Here is a 25,384-nt window from a genome sequence, read left to right on the forward strand (position 1 = left end):
AAAACTGGAGCTTGTAGTGTATTGTTCTAACATTCCAGCAAGTGACATTACACTTGTGAGGTACGAATCTGTAGAAACTACAGTAGATGGAGAGGAATGCATCCTGTCCCAGAGGTTCTCCATGGGAGACTGCATGCTCAGCTGCACCGGGGGATTGCCAGAGCATTGGGTGTGCTCTTGCCTCATCTCTTGTTGACACAGGACACAGATAGTGCAGCTCTTCCCTTCCTTCCTGTGTTGTGTCATATCAGTCCGGGGACTAACTGTTATCAAGTGTAATGGGTGTGAGTTTGCTTCTCAGAATTATAACTTCATGGAACATGGTGGAGCCTTGCTTGTGTAAATTGCAGGTCAGAATGTAGAGGGAGAAAAAACACATTTCTTTGGGGCATTGAAAAATTCAAATTTCAACTTTCTGTATTAAAAGCGCAAATCTGGAACTGAATATTAAGCAAGAGAAGTAAATTTTGTATGGAAATTAATATGGTACTCTAAAGTGCTGAGTGGAATACACACAATGGGAAAAAATAAAAATAACCATTCATCTTATAGTTGAGGCTCTGAGTGGTGTGCGTATACAAAAGCTAGCTTTAGAACTTGTAGCTTAGCTTTCAAATAATGTCCTTTTTGAACATGTATTGTGCTGATACTACTATATTAGTGAGGGTAACAGTGTTTCCACCTTATATTTATAAAAAGGTATTTCTCATACATTTGTGTAAAACTGCAGAGTTTATACCCTTAATTTGTGCCTTTTTATACCAAAGCATGCAGTTCATCATTTCACAATGATAAGGGCGGAAGCCAGGTGTGGGAAACAAAGATATGCATGTTTGGTTGAGAGAATGGAAAGCTGTAGCCATTAAATGAAATTTTTAAGAAGTATATCCCCCTGTGATTACTTAATTCAAAATGAATCATTTTTCAATAGGACATTTATTCAGTTTTATAAATGGCGAAAAGTGATGTGTTCACAACTTCTGGGTTCTGTACAGAGCCAAACATGTTGAGCCACAGCGAGTGAGGCCTTAAAACTGTGGCTGAAGTACATTGACGTAGAAATCGTTGTGTTCTTTGTTTGATGTTAACATTTGAGTTTCATTGCACCTAAAAACCTAAACTCCATCCGACCAGGCCTTGAAGGCCCAATGCTACTGACCGTGCATTTGCTAATTACTAATTATTGATGTCTTCATTTGCTGAAAGTTTCATAATTTGCAGACAGTCACAGAATGTTCCGAGACAATTCACAGTTGACAAAAGTCTGAAAGCTTCCATTAGTATATCAATCTGAATTTCAGGAATTCCTGACTTCCAATGTGGCTTCACCTCCCTTTCCAAAATTCCCTCCCCAGTGAGTCCAACATCCCTCCTATGGAACACACAGCTGTTCATAATTCGAAGACCAATCCAGATCTTACCATTCTTCCCACAAACAAAGACTCACCACAATGCTCATGTTTCTTAGTTACTGTATGGCTGAGGGTCTCTGACAATTTTCTGACACCTCTCCATACAAATCTTACAGTCACAATCCTGTCCCAGAAGATCAACAGGACCTCCAGCAGTGTACTTATAGATGGTGGAAAAACCAAAATTATTTATGACTTTATTAAGTTCTATAGCCTTTCTTGGTTACATTGATATATACATTATACAGTTTCAAATGAAAAATGACCTATTACCACCAAATTTTAAAGTTGTGGTTGTGTAAGGCACCACGCCCCCTTTATTTCTGTTACAGAAACCAGTATTATATAAAAAAGAACTGTGAACTTTCTGTTTCCAGAGATTATACGTATGATACATTGTATATGTTGGTAACAGTGCAGGTTTCTAGTGTCTGTAAATGATTATCTTTGCTGGCATTTACTTTTGTTTCACTGAAGCAGATTGTTCACGTGTTATTGAATGTTTGTTGCCCAAGTGCTACATATATTTGTGGAAGTACATATCCTTTAGTGTGCAATAAATACGAACTATGCTATGTATCAAGAAATTCAATAAAAGGAAATTCCGTGGTAACCAGTTCACAAACAAAGCAAGCCACACTGTTGCAGGCAACCTATGTATCCATTATTCATGGAAGAAACTCCACATGGCACGCCTCCTGATGATTTAAATTTTTGCGTTAACAATGACGCTGTTTGTAGTGGATTTGTTGATGATGTGGGCATCTTATCTTCTTTGATAAAGGAAGTGGTGAAATGTAGACAATGTGGTGGTGTAGGCTGTCTGGAAATAACTGACAACAAAGCAGCAGGAAGGGTTTAGCGTCAAAATTAGTTGTTCTGTGTAGATCCTGCAATAAACCTAACTCGAAAATGACTTTGAACATTGTGCATAATTCATATGATGTGAATTTGAAGTTAGTGTATGCAATGCATGCAATAGGAAAAGGAAAGAAGTCTACTCAAACGTTTTGTGGTTTGATTAACCTTCATCCTCCTCCCAGCAGGTTTAGCAAGTACATAAAAATACTTTTAGGTGCCTTGATGGTTGTGTCTAAAGTGTCTATGAAACATGTAGTAGAAGAAACTGTAAATATTAGTGGAAGCAGGGACATTGCTGTTGCACTTGATGGGACATGGCAATGTTGAGGACATCATTCTTTGAATGGTGTTGTAAGTGCTACTTCTCTGGAGAATGGAAAAGTTGTTGATGTTGAGTGCTTTTCTAAGTACTGCCACACCTGCCATGATACACTGAAGGCTGTATTGAACATCAGTTTTCTAAGAATTATGGTGGTTACAGTGGAGGTTGGAGTGTAATGGAACTCTAAAAATGTATCAGAGGTCAGTGCCCATTTATAATGTTAGATATATGAAGTACCTAGGCGATGGGGACTCTAAAACTTTCAATAAAATTAATGAGCTCAATGTTTATGATGATACCTTGGTAACAAAACTGCAATGTTGTGGATATGTGCAAAAGAGGATGGGTGCTAGATTGAGGAAGCTACGAAGATAAATGAAAGGAAAGTTGCTGTCTGATGGAAAATCTCTGTCTGGCTGAGGCAGATTGACAGAAACTGAAACAGACCTTCATCAGAGTTATTGTGGACTGGCCGTTAGATGAACTGCACTTCTGAATGATGTTACAGCAATAAGAAAAGTTGTATGGGCCACCTACTTTCATAAGTTGTCCACAGATGACCACCATGTTCATGGACATTGCCCTAAAGGGCAGGTACCAGTGCCCAGAAGATTACTACACAGATGGCTAAAAGTGGGTGGGGGGGGGGGGGGTTGAAGGCATTCGTAGCTGCTCAAAATAGATCTCCCTTGGTGCAAAATGTATGACAAAGCTGACAGTAGAGTGAGTCACCTATGGTTTGCACTTTTCCCAAATCGCAGATGGTAATGGTGACGGTTTTTGAAGATTAAATCTGGATCTTGTAGGTCTAGAGAATAGGTGATTGACTGGTACTTATTCATGTAATAGGTGGCTAGGCTTGATAACCAGTTTTGTTCTTTCTACACTAGTATCAATCTGTCAGAAAATGTGTGAGAGAGTACCTACTGCCTGATATGTTTTGGCTACAAAAACCCAGCTTATACATATCATGCAGTGCCTTTTCGACGTCTTTTGATAGGCTCGTTCTGCCACACAGAGTACCGGATTTACAGTTCACAGCTGAAAGTGACCTGGTAACATTGATAATCATCCATGTTTCTGGCTTCTTCTGTCAAACGTTCGTTACGATAGTGCCACTTATGTGTCGAAGCCTGATTAAGAGTCAGACAGAAATGTTTTCAGTCTTCATCTACATCTGCAAACAACAGTGAAGTGCGTGGTAGAGGGTACTTCCGATCATACTGCACATTAGGATTTCTTCCCTTTTCATTTGCATACAGAATGCAGAAAGAACAACTTTGGTGCTGTAATTAATCCAATCTTGCCTTTGCAGGAGCAATACGTAAGAGGCTGCTGTATATTCCTAGATCCCTCATTTTTTGGAACTTTGTAAGCAGTATTTTCCAGGATGGTCTAGTCAATGTCTGCCAGTTCAGGCTTTTCCAGGATAGTCTGGTTAATGCCTGCCAGCGTTTCCACAACTCTCTTCCATTTGTCAAACAAACCTGTTGCCATTTGTTCTGCCCTAATTTTTATAGGTTCAACATCCCTTATTAGACATATTTTGGTATGGGTCTCCCACATTTGAACAGTATTCCAGCTTGTGACAAAAGGGAATTTTGTAAGCTGTCTTCTTTGCAGACTATTTCATTTTCCCAATATACTGCTACTGAACAAAAATGTGTCATCTATTTTACCTTTGATTGTGCGTATGTTATCATTTCATTTCTTATCCTTTACAAATTGGCACTCCCAGGTATTTGCATCTGATCCCAATTGTGGCCCATTGGTGATGTAGTTGTAGCATATTACTTTTTTGCAGTTTGTTAAGTGCACATTTTTACATAATTGAATTTTGAAAGCAAGTTTCCAAGCATTCTACAGCTTTGAAATCTTTTCAAGATGTCACTGCATGTTTGCGTACCTCTTTGTCAGATAGCAGCAGTGCATTATGGGTGCAACTGGGTGGGGATAAGGAGGATTGGGGGGGGGGGGGGGAATGGGGGGGGGGATAGCAGGGTAGGGATGGGGAATGGTAAAGTGCTGCTGGGAGTGTGCAGGGCAGCTAGGTGCAGTCAGGAGATTAGACAGAGGGCGGGAGAGAGAGGGGGTGTAGCGGAAAAGAGAGGAAGTAGAGAGGATATGAAATGTAGACTGGCTATGGTAAGGAAAGCATTTCTGAAGAAGAGAAATTTGTTGACATCAAATATTGATTTAAGTGTAAGGAGGTCCTTCCTAAAAGTATTGGTGTGGAGTGTAGCTATGTACGAAAGTGGAACATAGACGATAAATAGTTCAGACAAGAAGAGAATCGAAGGTTTCGAAATTTGGTGCTACAGAAGTATGTTGAGGATTAAATGGGTAGATCACATAATTAATGAGGAAGTACTGAATAGAATTGGGGAGAAGAGAAATTTGTTGCACAACTTGACTAGAAGAAGCAACTGGTTGGTAGGACACGTTCTGAGGTGTCAAGGGAGCACCAATTTAGTACTGGAGGGAAGTGTGGAGGATAAAAATCATAGAGGGAGACCAAGAGATGAATACATTAAGCAGATTCAGAGGGAGCTGAAGAGGCTTGCACAGAATAGAGTAGTATACAGAGCTGCTTCAAACCAATCTGTGGACTGAAGACCACAACAACAGCAATGGCCTCAGTGAGACCCTCGGTATATTTTGAGAAGTACCTCTCACCACTACAGATGCCTTCTTGGTATGGAATGGGTGGCAGCTGTCAAAGTGGAGGTATTGCTGGTGGTTTGTAGGTTTGATATGGACAGAAGTACTGATATAGCCATCTTCGAAGTGGAGGTCAACATGGAGAAAGGTGGATTGGTGGGTTCAATAGGACAAGACAAAGTGAATGGGCAAGAAAGTGTCATCGTAACTGCCGTCTGCTTCACGTCTGCTGTGCAGCGAGCTACCATAATTTAAGTATTAACTGTATTTTTCTTACTTGTCACTTATTCTTCCGTGTGTATTTGCTTTTAGGAAGCTTTAATTGTCGGGTGCTATTAATAGTGTTCCATAGATTTCGTGTTTGTTTTGAATACAGTCAGAGAGAGTCCCTTTAGTCAGCCATAGTGCCAATAGAGTCAGTGTCGTTGTAACTGCTGTCTGCTTCACGTCTCCTGTGCAGCGAGCTACCATAATTTAAGTATTAACTGTATTTTTCTTACTTGTCACTTCTTCTTCCATGTGTATTTGCTTTTAGGAAGCTTTAATTGTCGGGTGCTATTAATAGTGTTCCATAGATTTCGTGTTTGTTTTGAATACAGTCAGAGAGAGTCCCTTTAGTCAGCCATAGTGCCAGTAGTGTCAGTGTCATCGTAACTGCCGTCTGCTTCACGTCTGCTGTGCAGCGAGCTACCTTAATTTAAGTATTAACTGTATTTTTCTTACTTGTCACTTCTTCTTCTGTGCGTATTTGCTTTTAGGAAGCTTTAATTGTCGGGTGCTATAGTAGTGTTCCATAGATTTCGTGTTTGTTTTGAATACAGTCAGAGTCCCTTTAGTCAACCATAGTGCCAGTAGTGCTAGTGTTTGTTTTCAATACAGTCCAGAGACAGGTAGTGCTATTTTCATTGTTTTCTACAAGAAGTGGCTAGCAACCACAGTTTAGTGAATAAACAGCTGCCTTTAGTGAATTAGCAGACTAGTTAAAGGTTGATTAATTCTCTTCAGTAAATTGATTCCTTAGGATGGATAGGATGTGTGACTGCTGTGTACGGACGCAGGAGGAGCTGGCCACTGTTCGCGAACAGCTGAGCGTGTTGATGGCCGCGGTCAGCCGTCTTCAGGCTGCTGCCTCGGAGTGTAGCGGCAGTGGGGAGTCTGGTGCGTCGCAAGGTACACCCCAGGTGTTACATGCTTCACCCACTCTCCCTGCTGTTGAGACATCTTCGCGGGTACCGGGCGCGGTTGGGCCACCATGTTATAATTCTGGGTGGAGATTTTAATTTGCCAGATATAGACTGGGAGACTCAAACGTTCATAATGGGTGGCAGGGACAAAGAATCCAGTGAAATTTTTTTAAGTGCTTTATCTGAAAACTACCTTGAGCAGTTAAACAGAGAACCGACTCGTGGCGATAACATATTAGACCTTCTGGTGACAAACAGACCCGAACTATTTGAAAAAGTTAATGCAGAACAGGGAATCAGCGATCATAAAGCGGTTACGGCATCAATGATTTCAGCCGTAAATAGGAATATTAAAAAGGGTAGGAAGATTTTTCTGTTTAGAAAAAGTGACAAAAAGCAGATTTCAGAGTACCTGTTGGCTCAACACAAAAGTTTTGTCTCACGTACAGATAGTGTTGAGGATCAGTGGACAAAGTTCAAAACCGTCGTACATTATGCGTTAGATGAGTATGTGCCAAGCAAGATCGTAAGAGATGGAAAAGAGCCACCGTGGTACAACAACCAAGTTAGAAAACTGCTGCGGAAGCAAAGGGAACTTCACAGCAAACATAAACATAGCCAAAGCCTTGCAGACAAACAAAAATTACGCGAAGCGAAATGTAGTGTGAGGAGGGCTATGTGAGAGGCGTTCAATGAATTCGAAAGTCAAGTTCTATGTACTGACTTGGCAGAAAATGCTAAGAAATTTTGGTCTTATGTCAAAGCAGTAGGTGGATCAAAACAAAAATGCCCAGACACTCTGTGACCAAAATGGTACTGAAACAGAGGATGACAGACTAAAGGCCGAAATACTAAATGTCTTTTTCCAAAGTTGTTTCACAGAGGAAGATTGCACTGTAGTTCCTTCTCTAGATTGTCGCACAGATGACAAAATGGTAGATATCGAAATAGACAACAGAGGGATAGAGAAACAATTAAAATCGCTCAAAAGAGGAAAGGCCTATGGACCTGATGGGATACCAGTTCAGTTTTACACAGAGTACGCAAATGAACTTGCCCCCTTTCTTGCAGCGGTGTACCGTAGTTCTCTAGAAGAGCGTAGCGTTCCAAAGGATTGGAAAAGGGCACAGGTCATCCCCGTTTTCAAGAAGGGACGTCGAACAGATGTACAGAACTATAGACCTATATCTCTAACGTCGATCAGTTGTAGAATTTTGGAACACGTATTATTTTCGAGTATAATGACTTTCCTGGAGACTAGAAATCTACTCTGTAGGAATCAGCATGGGTTTCGAAAAAGACGGTCATGTGAAACCCAGTTCGCGCTATTCGTCCACGAGACTCAGAGGGCCATAGACACAGGTTCCAAGGTAGATGCCATGTTTCTTGACTTCTGCAAGGTGTTCGATACAGTTCCCCACAGTCGTTTAATGAACAAAGTAAGAGCATATGGACTATCAGACCAATTGTGTGATTGGATTGAGGAGATCCTAGATAACAGGACGCAGCATGTCATTCTCAATGGAGAGAAGTCTTCCGAAGTAAGAGTGATTTCAGGTGTGCCACAGGGGAGTGTCATAGGACCGTTGCTATTCACAATATACATAAATGACCTGGTGGATGACATCGGAAGTTCACTGAGGCTTTCTGCAGATGATGCTGTGGTGTATCGAGAGGTTGTAACAATGGAAAATTGTACTGAAATGCAGGAGGATCTGCAGCGAATTGACGCATGGTGCAGGGAATGGCAATTGAATCTCAATGTAGACAAGTGTAATGTGCTGCGAATACACAGAAAGATAGATCCTTTATCATTTAGCTACAAAATAGCAGGTCAGCAACTGGAAGCAGTTAATACCATAAATTATCTGGGAGTACGCATTAGGAGTGATTTAAAATGGAATGATGATATAATGTTGATCGTCGGTAAAGCAGATGCCAGACTGAGATTCACTGGAAGAATCCTAAGGAAATGCAATCCGAAAACAAAGGAAGTAGGTTACAGTACGCTTGTTCGCCCACTGCTTGAACACTTCTCAGCAGATAAGGTTGATAGAAGATATAGAGAAGATCCAATGGAGAGCAGCGCGCTTCGTTACAGGATCATTTAGTAATCATGAAAGCGTTACGGAGATGATAGATAAACTCCAGTGGAAGACTCTGCAGGAGAGACGCTCAGTAGCTCGGTACGGGCTTTTGTCAAAGTTTCGAGAACATACCTTCACCGAAGAGTCAAGCAGTATATTGCTCCCTCCTACGTATATCTCGCGAAGAGACCATGAGGATAAAATCAGAGAGATTAGAGCCCACACAGAGGCATACCGACAATCCTTCTTTCCACGAACAATACGAGACTGGAATAGAAGGGAGAACCGATAGAGGTACTCAAGGTACCCTCCGCCACACACTGTCAGGTGGCTTGCGGAGTATGGATGTAGTTGTAGATGTAGATGTAGACGTTGTGGAGGAATGTGGATAGTGTGTCCTAACCCTTGATCCAGATCATGAAGATGTCACAGATGAATCTGAACCAGATGAGTGGTGTGGTATTCTGGGTATTTAGGGAGTATTCCTCCAGATGGTCCATGAATAGGTTGGCATAGGATGGTGCCATGTGGGTGCCCATAGCCATACACCGAATTTATTTGTAGGTAATGCCTCCAAAGGACATGCAATTTTGGGTGAGGGTACAGTTGGTCATGGTGACTAGGAAGGAAGTGGTTGGTTTGGAGCCTTTGTCAGCAGGTAGGATTATAAGATCAGGATCAGTTTTTGGGTGGTTGATTGCGAATCTTTCTGCGGGCATGATGTTAGTTTGCATGTTGAGTGATTTCGTAAATGACAGTGAGGCAAGGTTTGAAGTTAAGAAATTCTGGGAAGTTAACATGGGGTGATTTGTGGGTAGTGGGGATGGATCATGGTCGGCTGGAGGAATGAACTGAGTCAGGCAGGGTTCAACATTGGTCTTTGGTTGAGTCTGATCGGTTGGTGGTGAAAAAGTGTTTCCACTATAAGGACTGTGAGAAGGAGAAAATATCTTTAAAAAGTCCTGCATGATTGAATTTGGGAGCTGGACAAAAGTGAGACCTTTGGAAACAATTTATATTTCTGTGGGGCTAAGGCTTCTGGAGGAAAGGTTCATGACTGTGTTTCAGGTCTGTTTAGGTTGTGGATTCTATGTGGTTGTTGATTGCGAATCTTTCTGCGGGCATGATGTTAGTTTGCATGTTGAGTGATTTCGTGAATGACAGAGAGGCAAGGTTTGAGGTTAAGAAATTCTGGGAAGTTAACATGGGGTGATTTGTGTGTAGTGGGGATGGATCAGATGGTCAGACAGTACTTCAGAAGAGATAACTGCAACAAAAAGTTTTAGGTTTCTGTTAATATTGTCTCTAAGGCAATTAATATACAACATGAACAGAAAGGTTCCCAACACTGCACTTCGTGGATACCCAGAAGTTACTTCTGCTTTAATTGATAACACTTCATCTGAGATAGTGTGCTTTGTCTACACTACCCAGGAATCCCCAGTCAAGTCACACATCTTGTTTGATACCCTAAATGATCATACTTTTATTAATATCCTTAAAAGTCAAGAAATACTACATCAACCTAATAGCCTCGATCCTTGGCATTCTGGTCATCACATAACAAAAGTACAAGCAGTGGGTGATAGTTTTGTGAGTCACCTCTGCTGCCTTTCTTGTAGACAGGTGTGGCTTTTGCTTTCTTCAGACCACTGAGGACAGATTTTTGTTTTAGGAATGTACAATTTGTTATGGTGTAGCATCCAGCTGTACTCCTTGCCATGATACACTGTGTTTCTGAGCTGTCTGTCTGTGTTTAAGGTGGAAAGCACATGGTTGGTCTTTAATTGGGCTTTAGCAAAGTTGATCGTTATTGTAATAAATACTCATCATCTTCAAATGATGTGGCAGGTTCACCAATACTTGTTCAAAGCATAACAGTAATGGAAATTCCCGGATGGAGCAATACATAAAATTAGGAAAAGCAACCACTCATCTGTAGTGGATCGACGTGCAGAGCAAAGAAACACATAACACAAAACAGCATTCACATTAGCTTACGACCACCAGCCCATTTTTGAGCAATAGTACACCCATTCTCACAAATGATCACACAGACACCCAAATGCACACCCTTGTGCTTCTTAGAAGCACTTATCCTTAGCTGTCTGAGTCAGATCTCATGCACAATTGAAAACTGCTGATCTGTTATGGAAGTACTGATCATTAGTGTAAATGTCAAAAAGGCTATTGCTGCATTCCAGTCACCCATTTTTCAAACATCACCATCCACGGTCTCTGTAAGTACGCATAGAATATTCTACTGTCAAATAATTCTTCATTGGAGGAATTGTGCTCCTCACTAAGCAGTTATTGTAGACTGAAGATACGTTCTCTGTTTCTTTCTGAAAACTTTTTATTTGTTCCGTTCTGTTGTCATCTACACCTCCGTCCTTGGAAATATCAGTCGCTACATTCATTTCAGCTATATCAAAGAGTTACAGTTGCTTGTTAGTTTCATATCCCTTTGTCTGTTTCATTTTACAATGTAAAACTCTTAACGCAATTTTCAGATTTGCTGTACGTGATCTGGTGGGCTAACTGATCGCATTTGCATTTGTGTGCCCTATAATAATTGTTGAATCACTGTTGAGTCTCCAGACTTTCTGGCTATTCTTGCTTAGTTCTGGTTGCTCCCTCAGTGTTACCTGGGTGTATCATTTGTCTTTAGATACTGGCATTAGGAGTTGTACTCCAGCTCCCACTGCTTCATCACTGGAAGGTGTGGCGATAACCACTGTGTTAAGCCTCAGCAGTTTTCAGTCCGTTCATTTGTTGCAATGACTGAGATAGTCACTCAGTAGTTTCTCAGAGCCTGGCAATAAGCCTTTTAAGTATTACATTCTGCAACCTCAGGGAATTGCAGTATGTGAAAAGTTTTTCACAAACTCATCATATGAATCTAGAACAATTTCCACATAGATGACATATTCATCCAGGGATGAAGCAATTTTTTTGCATCCATCTTTCTTAAAATTAACACTGTGATTAAATATGATGATCTGTGGACAAATTGCTGCACTTCGTTTGCATGGAAGTAAGTGATGTTATGTGGCTGGTTCAGAATTGGAATCCGTCTGATCCACAATGGCTCCACCATTTGCATCAGTATCTGTATATTCCCGTCATGTTAATGGGTGTTGAAATCTTCCATCTTCATCCATTTGTTCCGCTCTTCAAAAGGGAAACTAGAAGTTAAAGGTTTATGAACTGAAGTTGTGGTGCAATTACTTACCACGACCAGTATCTTCTACTCCTTTTATTGCTACAGTGAGAACCCATTCATTAGGCTCAACAAAGGTAGTCCTATCATACTGTAAGCATGTACATTCAGTCACAAGCCGCACACCTCTGATCTTTGGATGGTGCAGTGACATATCTCTGTGAGTTCCTCAGATGTGGAGAATATCTCATTCTCAATCATTACACATCTAATTTAGTAGCTCTTTCCTATTTGCATAAAAATTCTCGATGTTTACAGACATTATAATGGTCTCTGGCGCTGAGAAGGGCTGTGGTAAGGTCTCTGTAGACATAACAATGCCTCTGGAGTGGAAGAATCACTTGGTAATTATTGCTACTGCTCAGGGAATGCTCAAACAAGTTATGAGCTTGCTCTCTGAAGAAACACCTTTTGTGTTCCCCATTTAGAAGTGAAATCAGTAGGAAGTGCAAAAAGGCTAAAAGAAAATGGCAAAAGGAAAAATGACAATAAATAAAAAATGAAATTCCAGTTAAATATTAGGATAGATCACTCCTCACCACACAAAGGAGGAATTGTATGCTAAATGAGCACATTTAAAGTGAGACCCTGACCATAATGTGACTGCCAACTAAATTCAATGTCAACATGCAATAACCACTTGCAGATGGCAGGTGGCAGCACTAGCAGTGGAGGGTATATAAAATGAGTCATGGAAATGTGGAGAAGAATGCGACTGTTGTCGTAATTCAGAATTGGAGAGATTTATCAGTCATCCAGAAGGGTATGTTCGTTGGCTCACAGGCCAAGGGTGGGAGCATTTCTGAAATGGCTAAGATTATAAATTTTATTTTTTATTTATTTACACGTTAAGTTCTATAAGATCAAATTGAGGAGCAAATCTCCAAGGACATGTAATGTGTCAGTACATAAAAATTACAACATAAAAGTGATAACAGATAAAAATAAAATGTTTGTGAACCCGAAAAAAGTCAACCCATAAGTTTAAGTAAACACAATCAACAATACAAGAATCAGCTTACTTTTTCAACAGAATAGAAGGAGTGACCCATGAGGAAACTCTTCAGTTTCAGTTTGAAAGTGCATAGAGTTTTGAATTTGAGTGGTAGCTTATTGAAATCGGATGCAGCAGTATACTACACACCGATTCAAATGCAGGTTTGATTTCTACCAAGTATTAACTGAGTGAAAGTTGCTTATTCTTGGGAATATATATATTGAGACGCCAATGTCAAAATACCCAGACTCGTGAACAAGGGTTGACAAGAGGTTCGTGGACTTACACCACTTATTGCCCACACCACCTGTTTTTGAGCAAAAAATATCCTTTTAGAATGGGAAGAGTTACCTCAAGATATAATACTATATGACATAAGCAAACGAAAATAAGCAAAGCAGATTAATTTTTGTGTCGAACAATCATTCACTCCAGATATTGTTTGAATACTAAAAACGGCAGCATTAAGTCTTTGAACAAGATCTTGAATGTGGGCTTTCTGTGACAGTTTACTATCTATCTGAACACCTAGAAATCTGAACTTTTCAGTTTCACTGATTATATGCCCTTTCTGTGAAATTAAAATGTCAGGTTTTGTTAAATTGTGTGTTAGAAACTGTAAAAACTGAGTCTTACTGTTATTTAGCATTAGTTTATTTTTTACAAGCCATGAACTTAGGTCATGAACTGCCTATTTGAAACTGAGCCAATGTTGCACACAACATCCTTTACTACCAAGCTAGTGTCACCAGCAGACAGAAATATTTTAGAGTTACCTGTAATACAGGAGTAGCCCCAACACTGATCCCTGGGGCACCCCACACTTGACCGTACCCCACATCACAGCCATTCTCAACATTGTGAATAGTGACCTTTTTCTGTCTGTTGTTAAAGTAAGAGGTGAACCAATTGTGAGCTACTCCCTGTATTCCAAATTGGTCCAACTTCTGGTGCAATATTTTGTGATCAATACAATCAAATGCCTTAGTTAAATCAAAAAATATGCCTAGCATTAGAAACCATTTGTTTAACTCATCCAGTACCTCACAGAGAAAAGAGAATATAGCATTTTCAGTTGTTAAGCGACTTCTAAGGCTGAACTGTACATTTGATAGCAAATCTTGTGACATAAAATGATCAATTATCCTTACATATACAGCCTTTTCAATAACACTAGCAAGCACTGATGGCATTGAAATAGGTCTAACATAGTCTACAGTACCCCTTTCTCCCTTTTTATAAAGTGGCTTTACTACTGAGTACTTCAATCATTCAGGAAACTGACCATTCCTAAAGGAAAAATTACAAATATGGCTAAATACAGGGCTAACATGTGCAGCACACTACTTTAATATTCTACTAGGCACTCCATCATAACCATGAGAGTCCTTAGTCTTCAGTGATTTAATTACTGACTGAATCTCCCCCTTGTATGTATCACAGAGGAGTATTTCAGATATCAATCTCGGAAAGGCATTTGCCAAGAGAGTTCTATGATTCCCTGTAGAAGCTAATTTTTTATTTAATTCACCAGCAATGATCAGAAAATGATTGTTAAATACTGTACATATATCTGATTTATCAGTAACAGAAATATTTTTACCACTAACGGACTTTATATCACTGACCTTGTGCTGCTGACCAGACACTTCCTTCACAACTGACCTTATGGTTTCAATTTTATCCTGTAAATTAGCTATTCTGTTTGAATACCACACACTCTTTGCCTTCCTAATAACATTTTTAAGCACCTTACAATACTATTTGTAATGGGCTACTGCAGCTTGATTGTGACTACTTCTAATATTTTGATATAATTCCCACTTTGTTGTACATGGTATCCTTATCCCACAGTCAGCCACCTGGGCTGCCTATTACTGTTAGTACCCCATTTAGAATGTTCTAATGGAAAGTAACTCTCAAAGAGCATGAGAAATAGTGTTAAAGAAGGCATTATATTTATCATCTGTGTTATCAGCACTATAAACATCCTGCCACTCTTGTTCCTTGTCAAGGTTTAGAAAACTCTCTATTGCTGTTGGATTAACTTTCCTACATAGTTTGTAATTACATGTGACATTTGTTTGAGTACAAAAGCCTTTTAGTGTTAAAAATTGTACATCATGGTCTGAAACGCCATTCACACTTTTACTAACAGAATGCCCATCTAATAATGAAGAATGAATAAAAATATTGCCTATGGCTGTACTACTCTTCCCCCGCACCCTAGCTGGAAAAAACACAGTCTGCATTAGATCATATGAATTTAAGAGATCTACCAACATCCTTTTTCGTGCATCATCATACACAATATTTATATTGAAGTCACCACATATAACTAATTTTTGGTACTTCCTACAAAGTGAATCAAGAGCCCTCTCTAGCTTGAGCAGAAATGCTCTGAAGTCAGAGTTAGGGGACCTATAAACAACAACAATTACAAGTTTAGTTTCACTAAATTCAACTGCCCCTGCACAACATTCAAATATCTTTTCAGTGCAGTGCCATAATAGGTCTATGGGCTCAAATGGAATACTGTTTTTTACGCACTTAGCCACTCCCTCACCCTGCAAGGAACTCCTTGAAAAACTGTTCACTTGTCGCCATCGTTAAAGTATATGGCAAACTGGCACTACCCAAAACTAGCGCTGAGGTAACTGTGGTGTGCTGTGGACCATAGATGATAGGGATGAATGTCTGAGGAGATGTGTACGGGCAACAAAAAACTGCCCAGGTTTTATGTGTATATTATTTAATTGAAGAGATAAAAAAATCTAGTCACACGCGGCAGCAGAACACACACATAAAAGACGGTTGTAATTGGCAAGCTTTCAGAGCCAGTGGCTCCTTCTTCAGGCAGAAGGGTTGAAGGGGAAGGAAGAGGGGTGAAGGATAAGGACTGGAGAGGTCTAGGAAAAGGGACAGATTTCGGGAAAGTCACCCAGAACTGCGGGTCATGGGAGACGTACCGTACAGGATGAGAAGAGGGAAAATAATAACCTGTAAAAATTAAGTTTTTATTCAATTCAGCTGCTGTACTCAGAAAGTAATTGTTAAACACTGTATATATCTATGTTACATGTCAGTAAGGAAAACATTTTTACTATTTATTGACTTTATATTCTTGGCCTTTAGTGTCAGCCAGGCAGTTCCTTCATAACTGATAGTATGAATGTATATATTCAGAGAATTAGCTATTCAGTTTGCATACCACATTCTTTTACCCTTCCTAATGGCATTTTAAGCAACTTACGGCACAGTTTGTAGACACACACACACACACACACACACACACACACACACACACACATATGGCCACTGTCATCTCCAGGTGTTGTGGCCATATTGGGGCGAATGGCTGTCTTGTCCGGGTTAGGTGGGGGGTACAGAAGTGTCATGGTGTAGGGATGGGTGAATAGGAGTGTAAGTATAGGAGAAGGTGGTTCAGTTCTGTCTGTGGAAGCATGCAGAGACATGCAGTAGAGTGGGCTGGTAGGTGCATCTCAGGAGGGATTGGGGTAGGGAAGGGGAAAGGACTATGCACATGATCTGATCTTGTAACATTAGCCAATATGGCCTTACTGTGTTGGTATTGTGGCACTGTTAAAAGCAAGCCAACTACCTTTCCAGTCGATGAAGATATTGAAAAAATGTGTGCATAAAAAAGAAATTCGGTTTACTGTGGGATACAAAGATTTGATTGGGATAGAACTTTGAGTTCAGTAATGTATAAAGGAAGAGGCTGAACAACTACGAATACATGAAATAGAGAAAGGAAATAAAAAGGAAAGTAACCTGGTAAAATTTTACACAGAACACAGTTTAATCGTCCAAGAAGATATTATATGTGGAAGAGACATTGAAACACTGAAAGATACTAGGTAGATTATATAACTGTAAGACCACGTTTTAATTTGTAAAACATTTCTAGGAGCAGATGTGGACTTTGAGCATAATATATTAGTTTTGAAATGCAGACTAAAATGGAATGAATTGCAGATAGCTACGAAGAATATGAGACATTGCTACATTGAAACATCCAGGGTGTCTTGGGTGTTTCAGAGGGAGCATTAGGCAACAACTGATTGAAATAAATGAAAAAAAAATCATAGAAAATGAATAGGTAGCTTTGAAAGATGGTATGGCAAAGGAAGCAACTTGACAAAAGAAAGGCCTGCCAGAAATGCTTGGATAACATACACAGTAATAAATTTTATTGATGAACAGAGAGAATATAAAATTGTGGAAAATGAGTCAGGCAAAAGAGAATACAGGTGTCTAAAACTGAGACTGATAGAAAGTGCAATGTGGCAAACCAAGAAATACAAAGCTGCAGGAGCATTATGATTGATGCTGCTTATAGCAAAATTGAAAAAAAACCTTAGGAGATTTGAAAAGCATCTTCATGAGTATCAAGAGCTCAAATGGTAAGTGGTAGTAAGCAAATAAGACAGGTTTGGATGGAAATATTATATAGCAAGTATAATTAAGTATAATTAAAGAAAAGAAACTTGAAAACAGTACTGTGGTAAGGGAAGAATAAGTATATTAAGATGAGATGGATAACACAATACTGAGAGAAGAATTTGGCAGGCCACTGAAAGATCATCATTGAAACAAGGCATGTGCATTAGGTGGCATTCCCTCTGAATTTTTTAAGGTGCTAGGGAAAACCAATTTTTACAAAGCTGTTCCACTTAGTGCGTAGAATATTAGAAATACACAGATCACCATCGGGCGTAAAGAACCATGTAATAATGACAATAACAACAAGGCAGATCCTGACAAGTACGACTGTTAGTAAACCTTCCATTTAATAAGTCGTTACTGCAAAGTATAAAAGAGGTGGAGAGTAAAAATTGGAGGAGGAGGCCAAAGTTTGAAAACAGCAAGCAGATCAAACAGCTGCAAGCTGCAGCAACCACATGGTGACAAAGAGACTCACACAGTAAAGACTGGTCCAAAGTGTTGTACCAAACTGGTCTTCATACTGAAGACTACAACACAACAACAATGAACTTAACCTACTCGAAAGCACACTGTGCATCTCATTTTGCCTATTATACTCCTAAGAGAAGAAATCCTTGATTACAAAATGTTCAGCAGTCATAATATTTCTCTGTACCTGTGCTGCTGTGTTATGCATTTAGTGCATGAGATATTCACTTTAAATATTGAAGCTTTGACTGTCAGGATCCTAGTTTTCATTTAGGCTTATAGCAATATCTCCAGTTTTTGCAGGTGTTATCAGATCTGAGAGGTTATGTCACATTTCATTCTCATAAGTTTTATGAATTCCTTTTTTATAAATAGCACCTTTTATTTGAGATGTTAATTAAGATTCCGAAGAATTTTGTTCTCTCCCCTGTTCAGTTGTCACTTGCGAGATGAGCGTAACGTTCCAAATACGATTCTTAAACTGTGTCACGTCTTAACTACTCATAATGAAGATATCTCTGATCCTCTTCTAGTCAGCAGCATTTATAATAATTACTTCGTAGATACTGTTGAAAATGATGTCTCTATGAAACATGATATACAGCACTCATTTGAGTCCTGTAACAAACAAAACTGCACTACACTACTCGCAGTAAGCACATATGACATTCTGCAACTTATTGATAATCTCAGAAACAAAAAATCAGCAGGATTAGATGAAATTTCTCCATATTTATTGAAGAAATGTAAACATGAACTAACGAAACCACTAGTTCATCTAATAAACTGTGTTCTTGAAGACGGTGTGTTCCCTGACAAGTTGAAACTATCTGTAGTAAAACCAATACACAAAAAGGGGGAAATAAAGCATGTACAGAACTACAGACCCTTTGCCCTAATTTCGACTTTCAGCAAACTGATAGAGAAAGTAATATTAAATAACCCTTGGTACATTACAGCATGGCTGACATATTAAGTGATTTCCAGCACCGTTTCAGAAGAGGTCGAAGTACCAACAGCAGTACAATTTGTCCATTATGTACTTGAAAAAATAAATGAAAAATCCCAAGCAGCAGGTTTATTCCTGGACCTCTCAAGGGCTTTTGATAAAGTACGTCATGACGCGCTCTTATCAAAAATTGTGAAGAGTGGTGTCACTGGAAAACTGATGCAATTGCTAGAAACATATTTAAAGAGTAGACAACAGTGCACAGAGATTATGTACTCTAATAGAGAAATACTGGAGAGGAGAAGGTCAAGTAAGAAATATACATTTTTGTGTTCTCAGGGCTCTATTTTAGGTCCAGTCCTATTCATATGCTATGTCAATGATATCTCAAGTTCTCTTGACAATAAGCAATTGATCACTATGTATGCAGATGATACATTTGGTGTCTGCTATGCAGACAATGAGCCCATCATAGTTGAAGAGATACATAACTGTACAGAAAAGGCAAGAGCTCACTTTGAAAGAGAGAGTCTAAAAGTAAACATAGAAAAAACTAGTATTATTCATTTTAAACCAAGTGGTCCAAACAGACAAAATACTGTGATTGATAAAATTCTAACAAAACTTGGTTTTATGCATAGATGATCAGTTTCATGGAAGCATCAAGCTGATTGTGTCTGGGGAAAAAAACACCCAGTATACATGTATTTAGAAGATTATCACCAGATCTTAATTCTGAATCCCTAAGGAATGTATATTATGGATTAGTGTATGCTTTCTTATCTTATGGAATAGTACCGTGGGGTGAGACATGACAACCTAATATGAAAAGAGTTGTCATACTGCAGAAGCGAGCCTTGAGGATTGTGCAAAAGTAAAACCTGGAACTTCTTGCAAACCCCTATTCATTAGACACAATATTCTCACAGTTTATGCCACGTATGTACTAAAAACTATAATTTTAGTGAAAGAAGACACTAAGATCACAAAAAGGAACACGGATATTCACAACTATGAAATAAGGCATAGAAAAAATTTTCATATGGTTAACAGAAGATTAACTTTAACAGCAAAAAACCGCTATGTCAAAGGAGCTGTTTTTAATAACTTGTTAACAATGAATTGAAGATATTGACAGGGGATACTTTTAAAAAGTGAGTCAAGCAGTGGCTTATCCAAAAATGTCATTATACCTTGAATTTATCATGAATTAAAATGTAGTGAGAAAAAAAGTAAACTAAAAAAATTGTAATTGTAAAAACTTTATACTTAGTTGAAAACACACACGCATGTAAAATTACGTGTTACGAGCAATAAATTGAAATAAAAATTGAATTGAATTGGGTTTTTGTTTGTACACTCGTGTTTACAATTTAGAAATCCCTTATTCAGTTATATGTTTTACATTTTGTGTAATACTTGTTTATGAGATAAATGTGTCAAGTGAGATAATCAGCTGCTCATTACCTTATTTGAGTCACAAGATCAGAGAAACCAGCAGAATGTGTCCTAAGATGAAGTGATACATTGCATTAATGCCTGCAGATCATTACTGGGCTGTAGTTGGCTGTGTGTGCAGCGCTCTGTTAGGTGGGTCAATAAACAGACCTTATCGAAAAAACAGTCACATTCTGGGATGGTGCTTTCAACACCGGGTAACAGTTTCGAAGAAATGATGACGCGTTGTGTGATATGCTGGGGTATCTGTATCCTTATATCTACAGTGGGGCCTTGTGGCAGTGCCCAACATCACCGTTCCTACTGCTCGTGATGTATGGTAGTGCCCCAGTTGAAGGCCGAGACAGCTTGCAGCCTTTATATACTGTCATAGGAAAGGGGGTATTTCTGATGCACATCTGCTCATAAGCTGAAAAAGTCCAGAATGTGATTGGAACTTTAAACAATGTGATCAATACATCAAAATTATTTACGTGATGAACACATGCCTAACATTTCTCACGACCGAAGGAATGGCATAAATTTGTGTTCCCTCGATGCTCGTGCACTCAACTGCTGTGAGATTCTGTGCATCCTGAAATGTGGAGCCTTCCTATATGATGTGGAGCACTCTGTGTGATATTTTAGGAAGCTGATTTCCTCAACAATAATTTTTGTTCTCATAATTTTCTTTTGTGATTTTCAGTCCTGAATACGTGCATATACCTCATGTCGAAAGTCGTCTTAAACATGGAGATAGAGGATGGCCACAGTGCCACTGTCCAGGAGTTAGTGCAGTATGTAATGCAAGAAGAAGAACTGGCTCTGCCAAGAGTGGCTTCAAACATATTCACATTGTGGATGTGTTCGGGACTTCTCGGTAATTCCTATTTTAACTGCATTTTAAATAAGTTTGTGACATGCTGTCGAACAATAGTATTAACTGTCTTCTGTGTTATTTAGAAATACAGTTGAAGCTTTTTCATAAGCCATTTGATGTTAGGAAGAGATGGCAATCACTAGTTTCGCAGTACACCAATGCCACGGACTCACAGATCGACAGGGATGAACCGATACTGTCATTCCAGCGAAATGTTTTCTTTTCGAAACGTGATGAAGAAAAAATTAAGTAAGTTTTTAAATATGTTTTCATCGTGTTGTTAGTGTTAAGGTTGGGCAGAAAGTCAGTATTTAATACTTGCAGCTGTAGTATTCGAAGATCTCTCTCTTGTATTCCTAATGTGTACAATTCTTCTCTTTTCTTAGAGACCAAAAACTTCTGGATCTCTTATACGACGAAGCAAAGTATAACATCTTAGAAGGAAGATATCCCTGTGAGATATCCCATTATATAATGTTAGGTGGCATACAAGCACGTATTGAGTTGGGTCCATATGTGCCACAAGTACATACTACACAGTTCTTCAGGTGAGATGGAGTAATATTAAAACTGAGTAACATGTAATGTAACTTACTTTCATTCTAAATTCTAGAATGTATGTCTACCTATGGTTAATGCAACATGTAAACCAGTCACCAATGTTATTTTATCTAATATTTGTTTTAATCATATTAACATCCTTCAAAGATTTATCTTCAAGTTGGTATGTAAAGATCATATTTTGTGCAGAACTTTATGTGATTATGTATTTCTCATTTCATGGTCCACAGCTTTGTGTCAAATTTTTAACTTCCTGATTCTGTAGTAATCACCCCTTTGCAAGTTGTTCATTCATACGACTAGGTATGTTTTATAAGAACATAGCTATGAAAATGATGTTTCAGCCCTTGCAGTTCTGTCCAAGTTTCTTCCCATCTTTCATTAACATTCTACATGTTAATGTGTAGCTGTGTATATAAGTTAATTTGATTTTGTTATGTCATTTCCTAGTACTTTTGTTTCTTTTTAAACAGATTATAACTTGCTAAAAAGTGAAACTCGTATTATATCTTGCTTGTATGTGCTGAGGCTGAAGTATATAACAAGATGGCCACTGTGTTTCCCTGTACTGTGCACTCAGTCTGTATGAACTCATGGGGAAATGGCAGTAGGATATCATGTACAACTAAGTGTTGATTATACCAAAATGTTTGAATTTTCTTATTCAAAATGCAAATGCTATTTTAAAAGAGATGTTTGTTGGGCTGGTCTGTCAGTTTGGCACTTGAGGAACAACTATTTCTCATAAATTTGGTTGTGTGATGCCCTTTCAGACTATGAATGACAGCTTTAACAGTAAATTTGTGCACACAGACATGTTAAATATAATTACAAACTATCTAGAAATTTGATCACAGTGAGAACAGGACTTTTTAAACTTCAATAAAGAACAAGAGTGACAGGATGTTTATAGTGTTGATAATGTAGACAATAAACATGATGCTTTTTTCAACACATTTCTCATGCTCTTTGAAAGCTGCTTTCCATTAAAATATTCAAAACAGGATACTACCATTAAAAGACAACCTGACTGGCTGACTAGTGGGATAAGGATATCACGTAGAATAAAGTGCAGATTATATCAAAACATTAGAAATAATCACAATCGAGCTGCAGTAGTCCATTACAAACAGGACTTTAAGGTGCTTAGGCGCTTAAAAATGTTATTAGGAAGGGAAAAAGCATGTGGTATGCAAACAGAATTGCTAATTCTCAGAATAAATTAAATCCATATGGTTGTGAACAATGGACCCAGCCAAACTGAGGTGGCTCATGTACCCGAATGATATAGATACTATAGGTGCAACCGTAATGGAGGGGTATCTGTTGAGAGACCAGAAAAATCTGATTCATGGAGAGGGGCAGCAGCCTTTTCAGTAGTAGCAGGGGCAGCTGTCTGGATGATTAACTGATTTGCCCTTGTAACATCAGCCAGCATGCCCTAGCTGTGCTGGTACCACAAAAGGCTGAACGCAAGGGCAAACTAGAGCCTTAATTTTCCCGAGGGCATGCAGTTCTAATTTATTGTTAAATAATGATAACATCCTCACGGATATAATATTCTGGAGGTAAAATAGTCCCCCATCCAGATCTCCAGGCAGGGACTACTCAGGATGATCTCGTCATCAGGAGAAACAAAATTGGAATTCTACAGGTCGGAGTGTAGAATGTTAGATCCCTTAATTGCACAGGTACTTAGAAAATTTCAAAAAGGAAATGTATAGATTGAACTTAGATATAGGAGGAATTAGTGAAGTTTGATGCGAGGAGGAACAGGACTTTTGGTCAGTTGAGAACAGGGTTATGAATACAGAATCAAATAGGGGTAGTGCAGGAGGTGGTCTGATAATGAATAAGAAAACAGGAATGCTGGTAAGCCTCTGTGAATAGCTTAGTAAATGCATTATTGTTGCAAAGTGTTGTGTACATAGTTCTGCGTAGTCAGCGTGTACACAACTTTCCCACTAGAGTGCGCTCCGCTAAGCACAACAGCGCAGGTGCAGTGCTCGTCTGTCTCCGCACTATGAGATGGCGCTGCCTTAGAGACGGAGCAAATTCTGCTTCTGCCGATCCGCGTATTAATATGTAACGCAGCCAATGAGATTGCTGCTAACGTAGAACCTTTTCTCCTCGCGGATCACACTCGCGCAGTGATACATGAACACGCGAGGTATGATAACGAGTGTACAGACCTCTGATTAGTCAGTCTGCATTTGTCTGCACCAGTCTGTACCAGTCTATAGTCAAGTTTCAGTCTGCACGTAAGAAGATTATCATATTCCTGTACATAGCCATGAAGATAAATGTATAGACACTTTGTCAAGTATCAGAGATATGTGAGAATAAGATTAACGTACCAAGACCAAAGGAACTTCAGAGTGTCAGTTGTCAATAGCATCCAGAATCAAGTTACGTAATGTTTATGCTTGTTATTATTTTAATAAATGTATGTGAAAATTAATCAAGTTCTGTTTAAAGTTGGTCACTGTCAATCTGCTACTCTAAGTATGAAAGTGGCATTTCTATCGTCTGACCTAACGACAGAAGATAAACATGGCACGATAAGACCACGAGACATATTGCTGACACTCGCCTACTTCGTTAGAGCGACAAGTCAAATAATCTGATGGTGCGTGTACCGAAGGTCTTACAGTACGCACACCACACAAAGATAGATAGAAGTCAACATGCACCACATTAATACAAATTTATATGCCAACTAGTTTCACAGATGATGAAGAGACTGGAAAAAATGTTTGATGAGATCAAATAAATTATTTGAGTAGTTAAGGGAGAGAAAGAGTTTAATTATAAAAGGGGACTGGAATTGAATAGTAGGAAAAAAGAAGAGAAGGAAAAATAGTAGGTGAATATGGACTGGTGGAAGTTAATGAAAGAGGAAGCCATCTGTACAGAGCATAATTTAATCATTAATAACACTCAGTTTAAGAATCACGAAAGAATGTTGTATACGCACAGTAGGGGTAGAAACAATGGAAGGTTTCCGATTGATTATATAAGACAGAGATTTCAGAACCAGGTTTTAAACTGTAGGACATTTCCAGGGCAGATGTCTACTCTGATCACAGTTTACCGGTTAAAAACTGTAAATTAAAACTGAAGAAATTGGAAAAATGCAGGAAATTAAGGAGATAGGACCTAGATAAGTTGAAAGAAGGAAGCATTAGGAAACAATTGACTGAAAAGGGGGAAAAGAATCCATTAGAAGATAAATGGATAATTTGAGCCAAGAAATAGGGAAGGTATCCGCCAATCAAATACTAGAAAGATGTGGCCTTGTAGAAATCCTTTGGTATCACAGGAGATATTCACTTTAATTAATGAAAGGAGAAAATATAAAAATGCAGCAAGTGAAGTAGGTGAAAGGTAATACAAATGTTTAAAAATGAGATTGACAGGGAGTGGAAAGGCTAGAGGACAAATGTAAGGATATAGAAGCATATATTGCTAGGGGAAAGATAGATACCACACACAGGAACACTAAAGAGACCTTTGGAGACAAGGAAGCAGCTGAATGAAAATCAACAGCTCAGATGAAAAAACTAAGCACAGAAAGGAATGCTGAAAGGTGGAAGGAGTGTATAGAGACATATACAAGGGAAATGAACTTGAAATCAATAGTATAGAAAGAGAGGAGGATGTAGATGAAGAGAAGATTAGAGATGTGATACTGCAAGAAGAATTTCACAGAACACTGAAAGACCTAATTCGAAACAAGTTCCCTGAAGTAGACAATGTTGTGTCAGAACTAGTGCTATCCTTGGAGAGCCAGCCATCTGGTATGATAGCCAGAATACCCACTGACTTCAATAAGATTGTAATAATAGCTTATAGCTGTGAATATTAGTGGG

The 25,384-nt window shown here is 38.9% G+C and overlaps 1 protein-coding gene across 4 annotated transcripts in view; it reads left to right on the forward strand.

Annotated features, from left to right (window-relative positions):
• Positions 1-25,384, forward strand: part of LOC126164839 (putative FERM domain-containing protein FRMD8P1) — a 390,611-nt gene that overhangs the window by 267,035 nt on the left and 98,192 nt on the right. For all 4 annotated transcript variants that reach the window (XM_049920272.1, XM_049920271.1, XM_049920275.1 and 1 more), the window contains 3 exons: positions 20,778-20,951; positions 21,035-21,200; positions 21,338-21,499. In XM_049920272.1, the coding sequence (XP_049776229.1) occupies positions 20,778-20,951; positions 21,035-21,200; positions 21,338-21,499 (502 nt within the window). The remainder of the gene's footprint in view (positions 1-20,777; positions 20,952-21,034; positions 21,201-21,337; positions 21,500-25,384) is intronic.

This window comes from Schistocerca cancellata, chromosome 1, assembly GCF_023864275.1.
Source record: "Schistocerca cancellata isolate TAMUIC-IGC-003103 chromosome 1, iqSchCanc2.1, whole genome shotgun sequence".
NCBI lineage: Eukaryota > Metazoa > Arthropoda > Insecta > Orthoptera > Acrididae > Schistocerca > Schistocerca cancellata.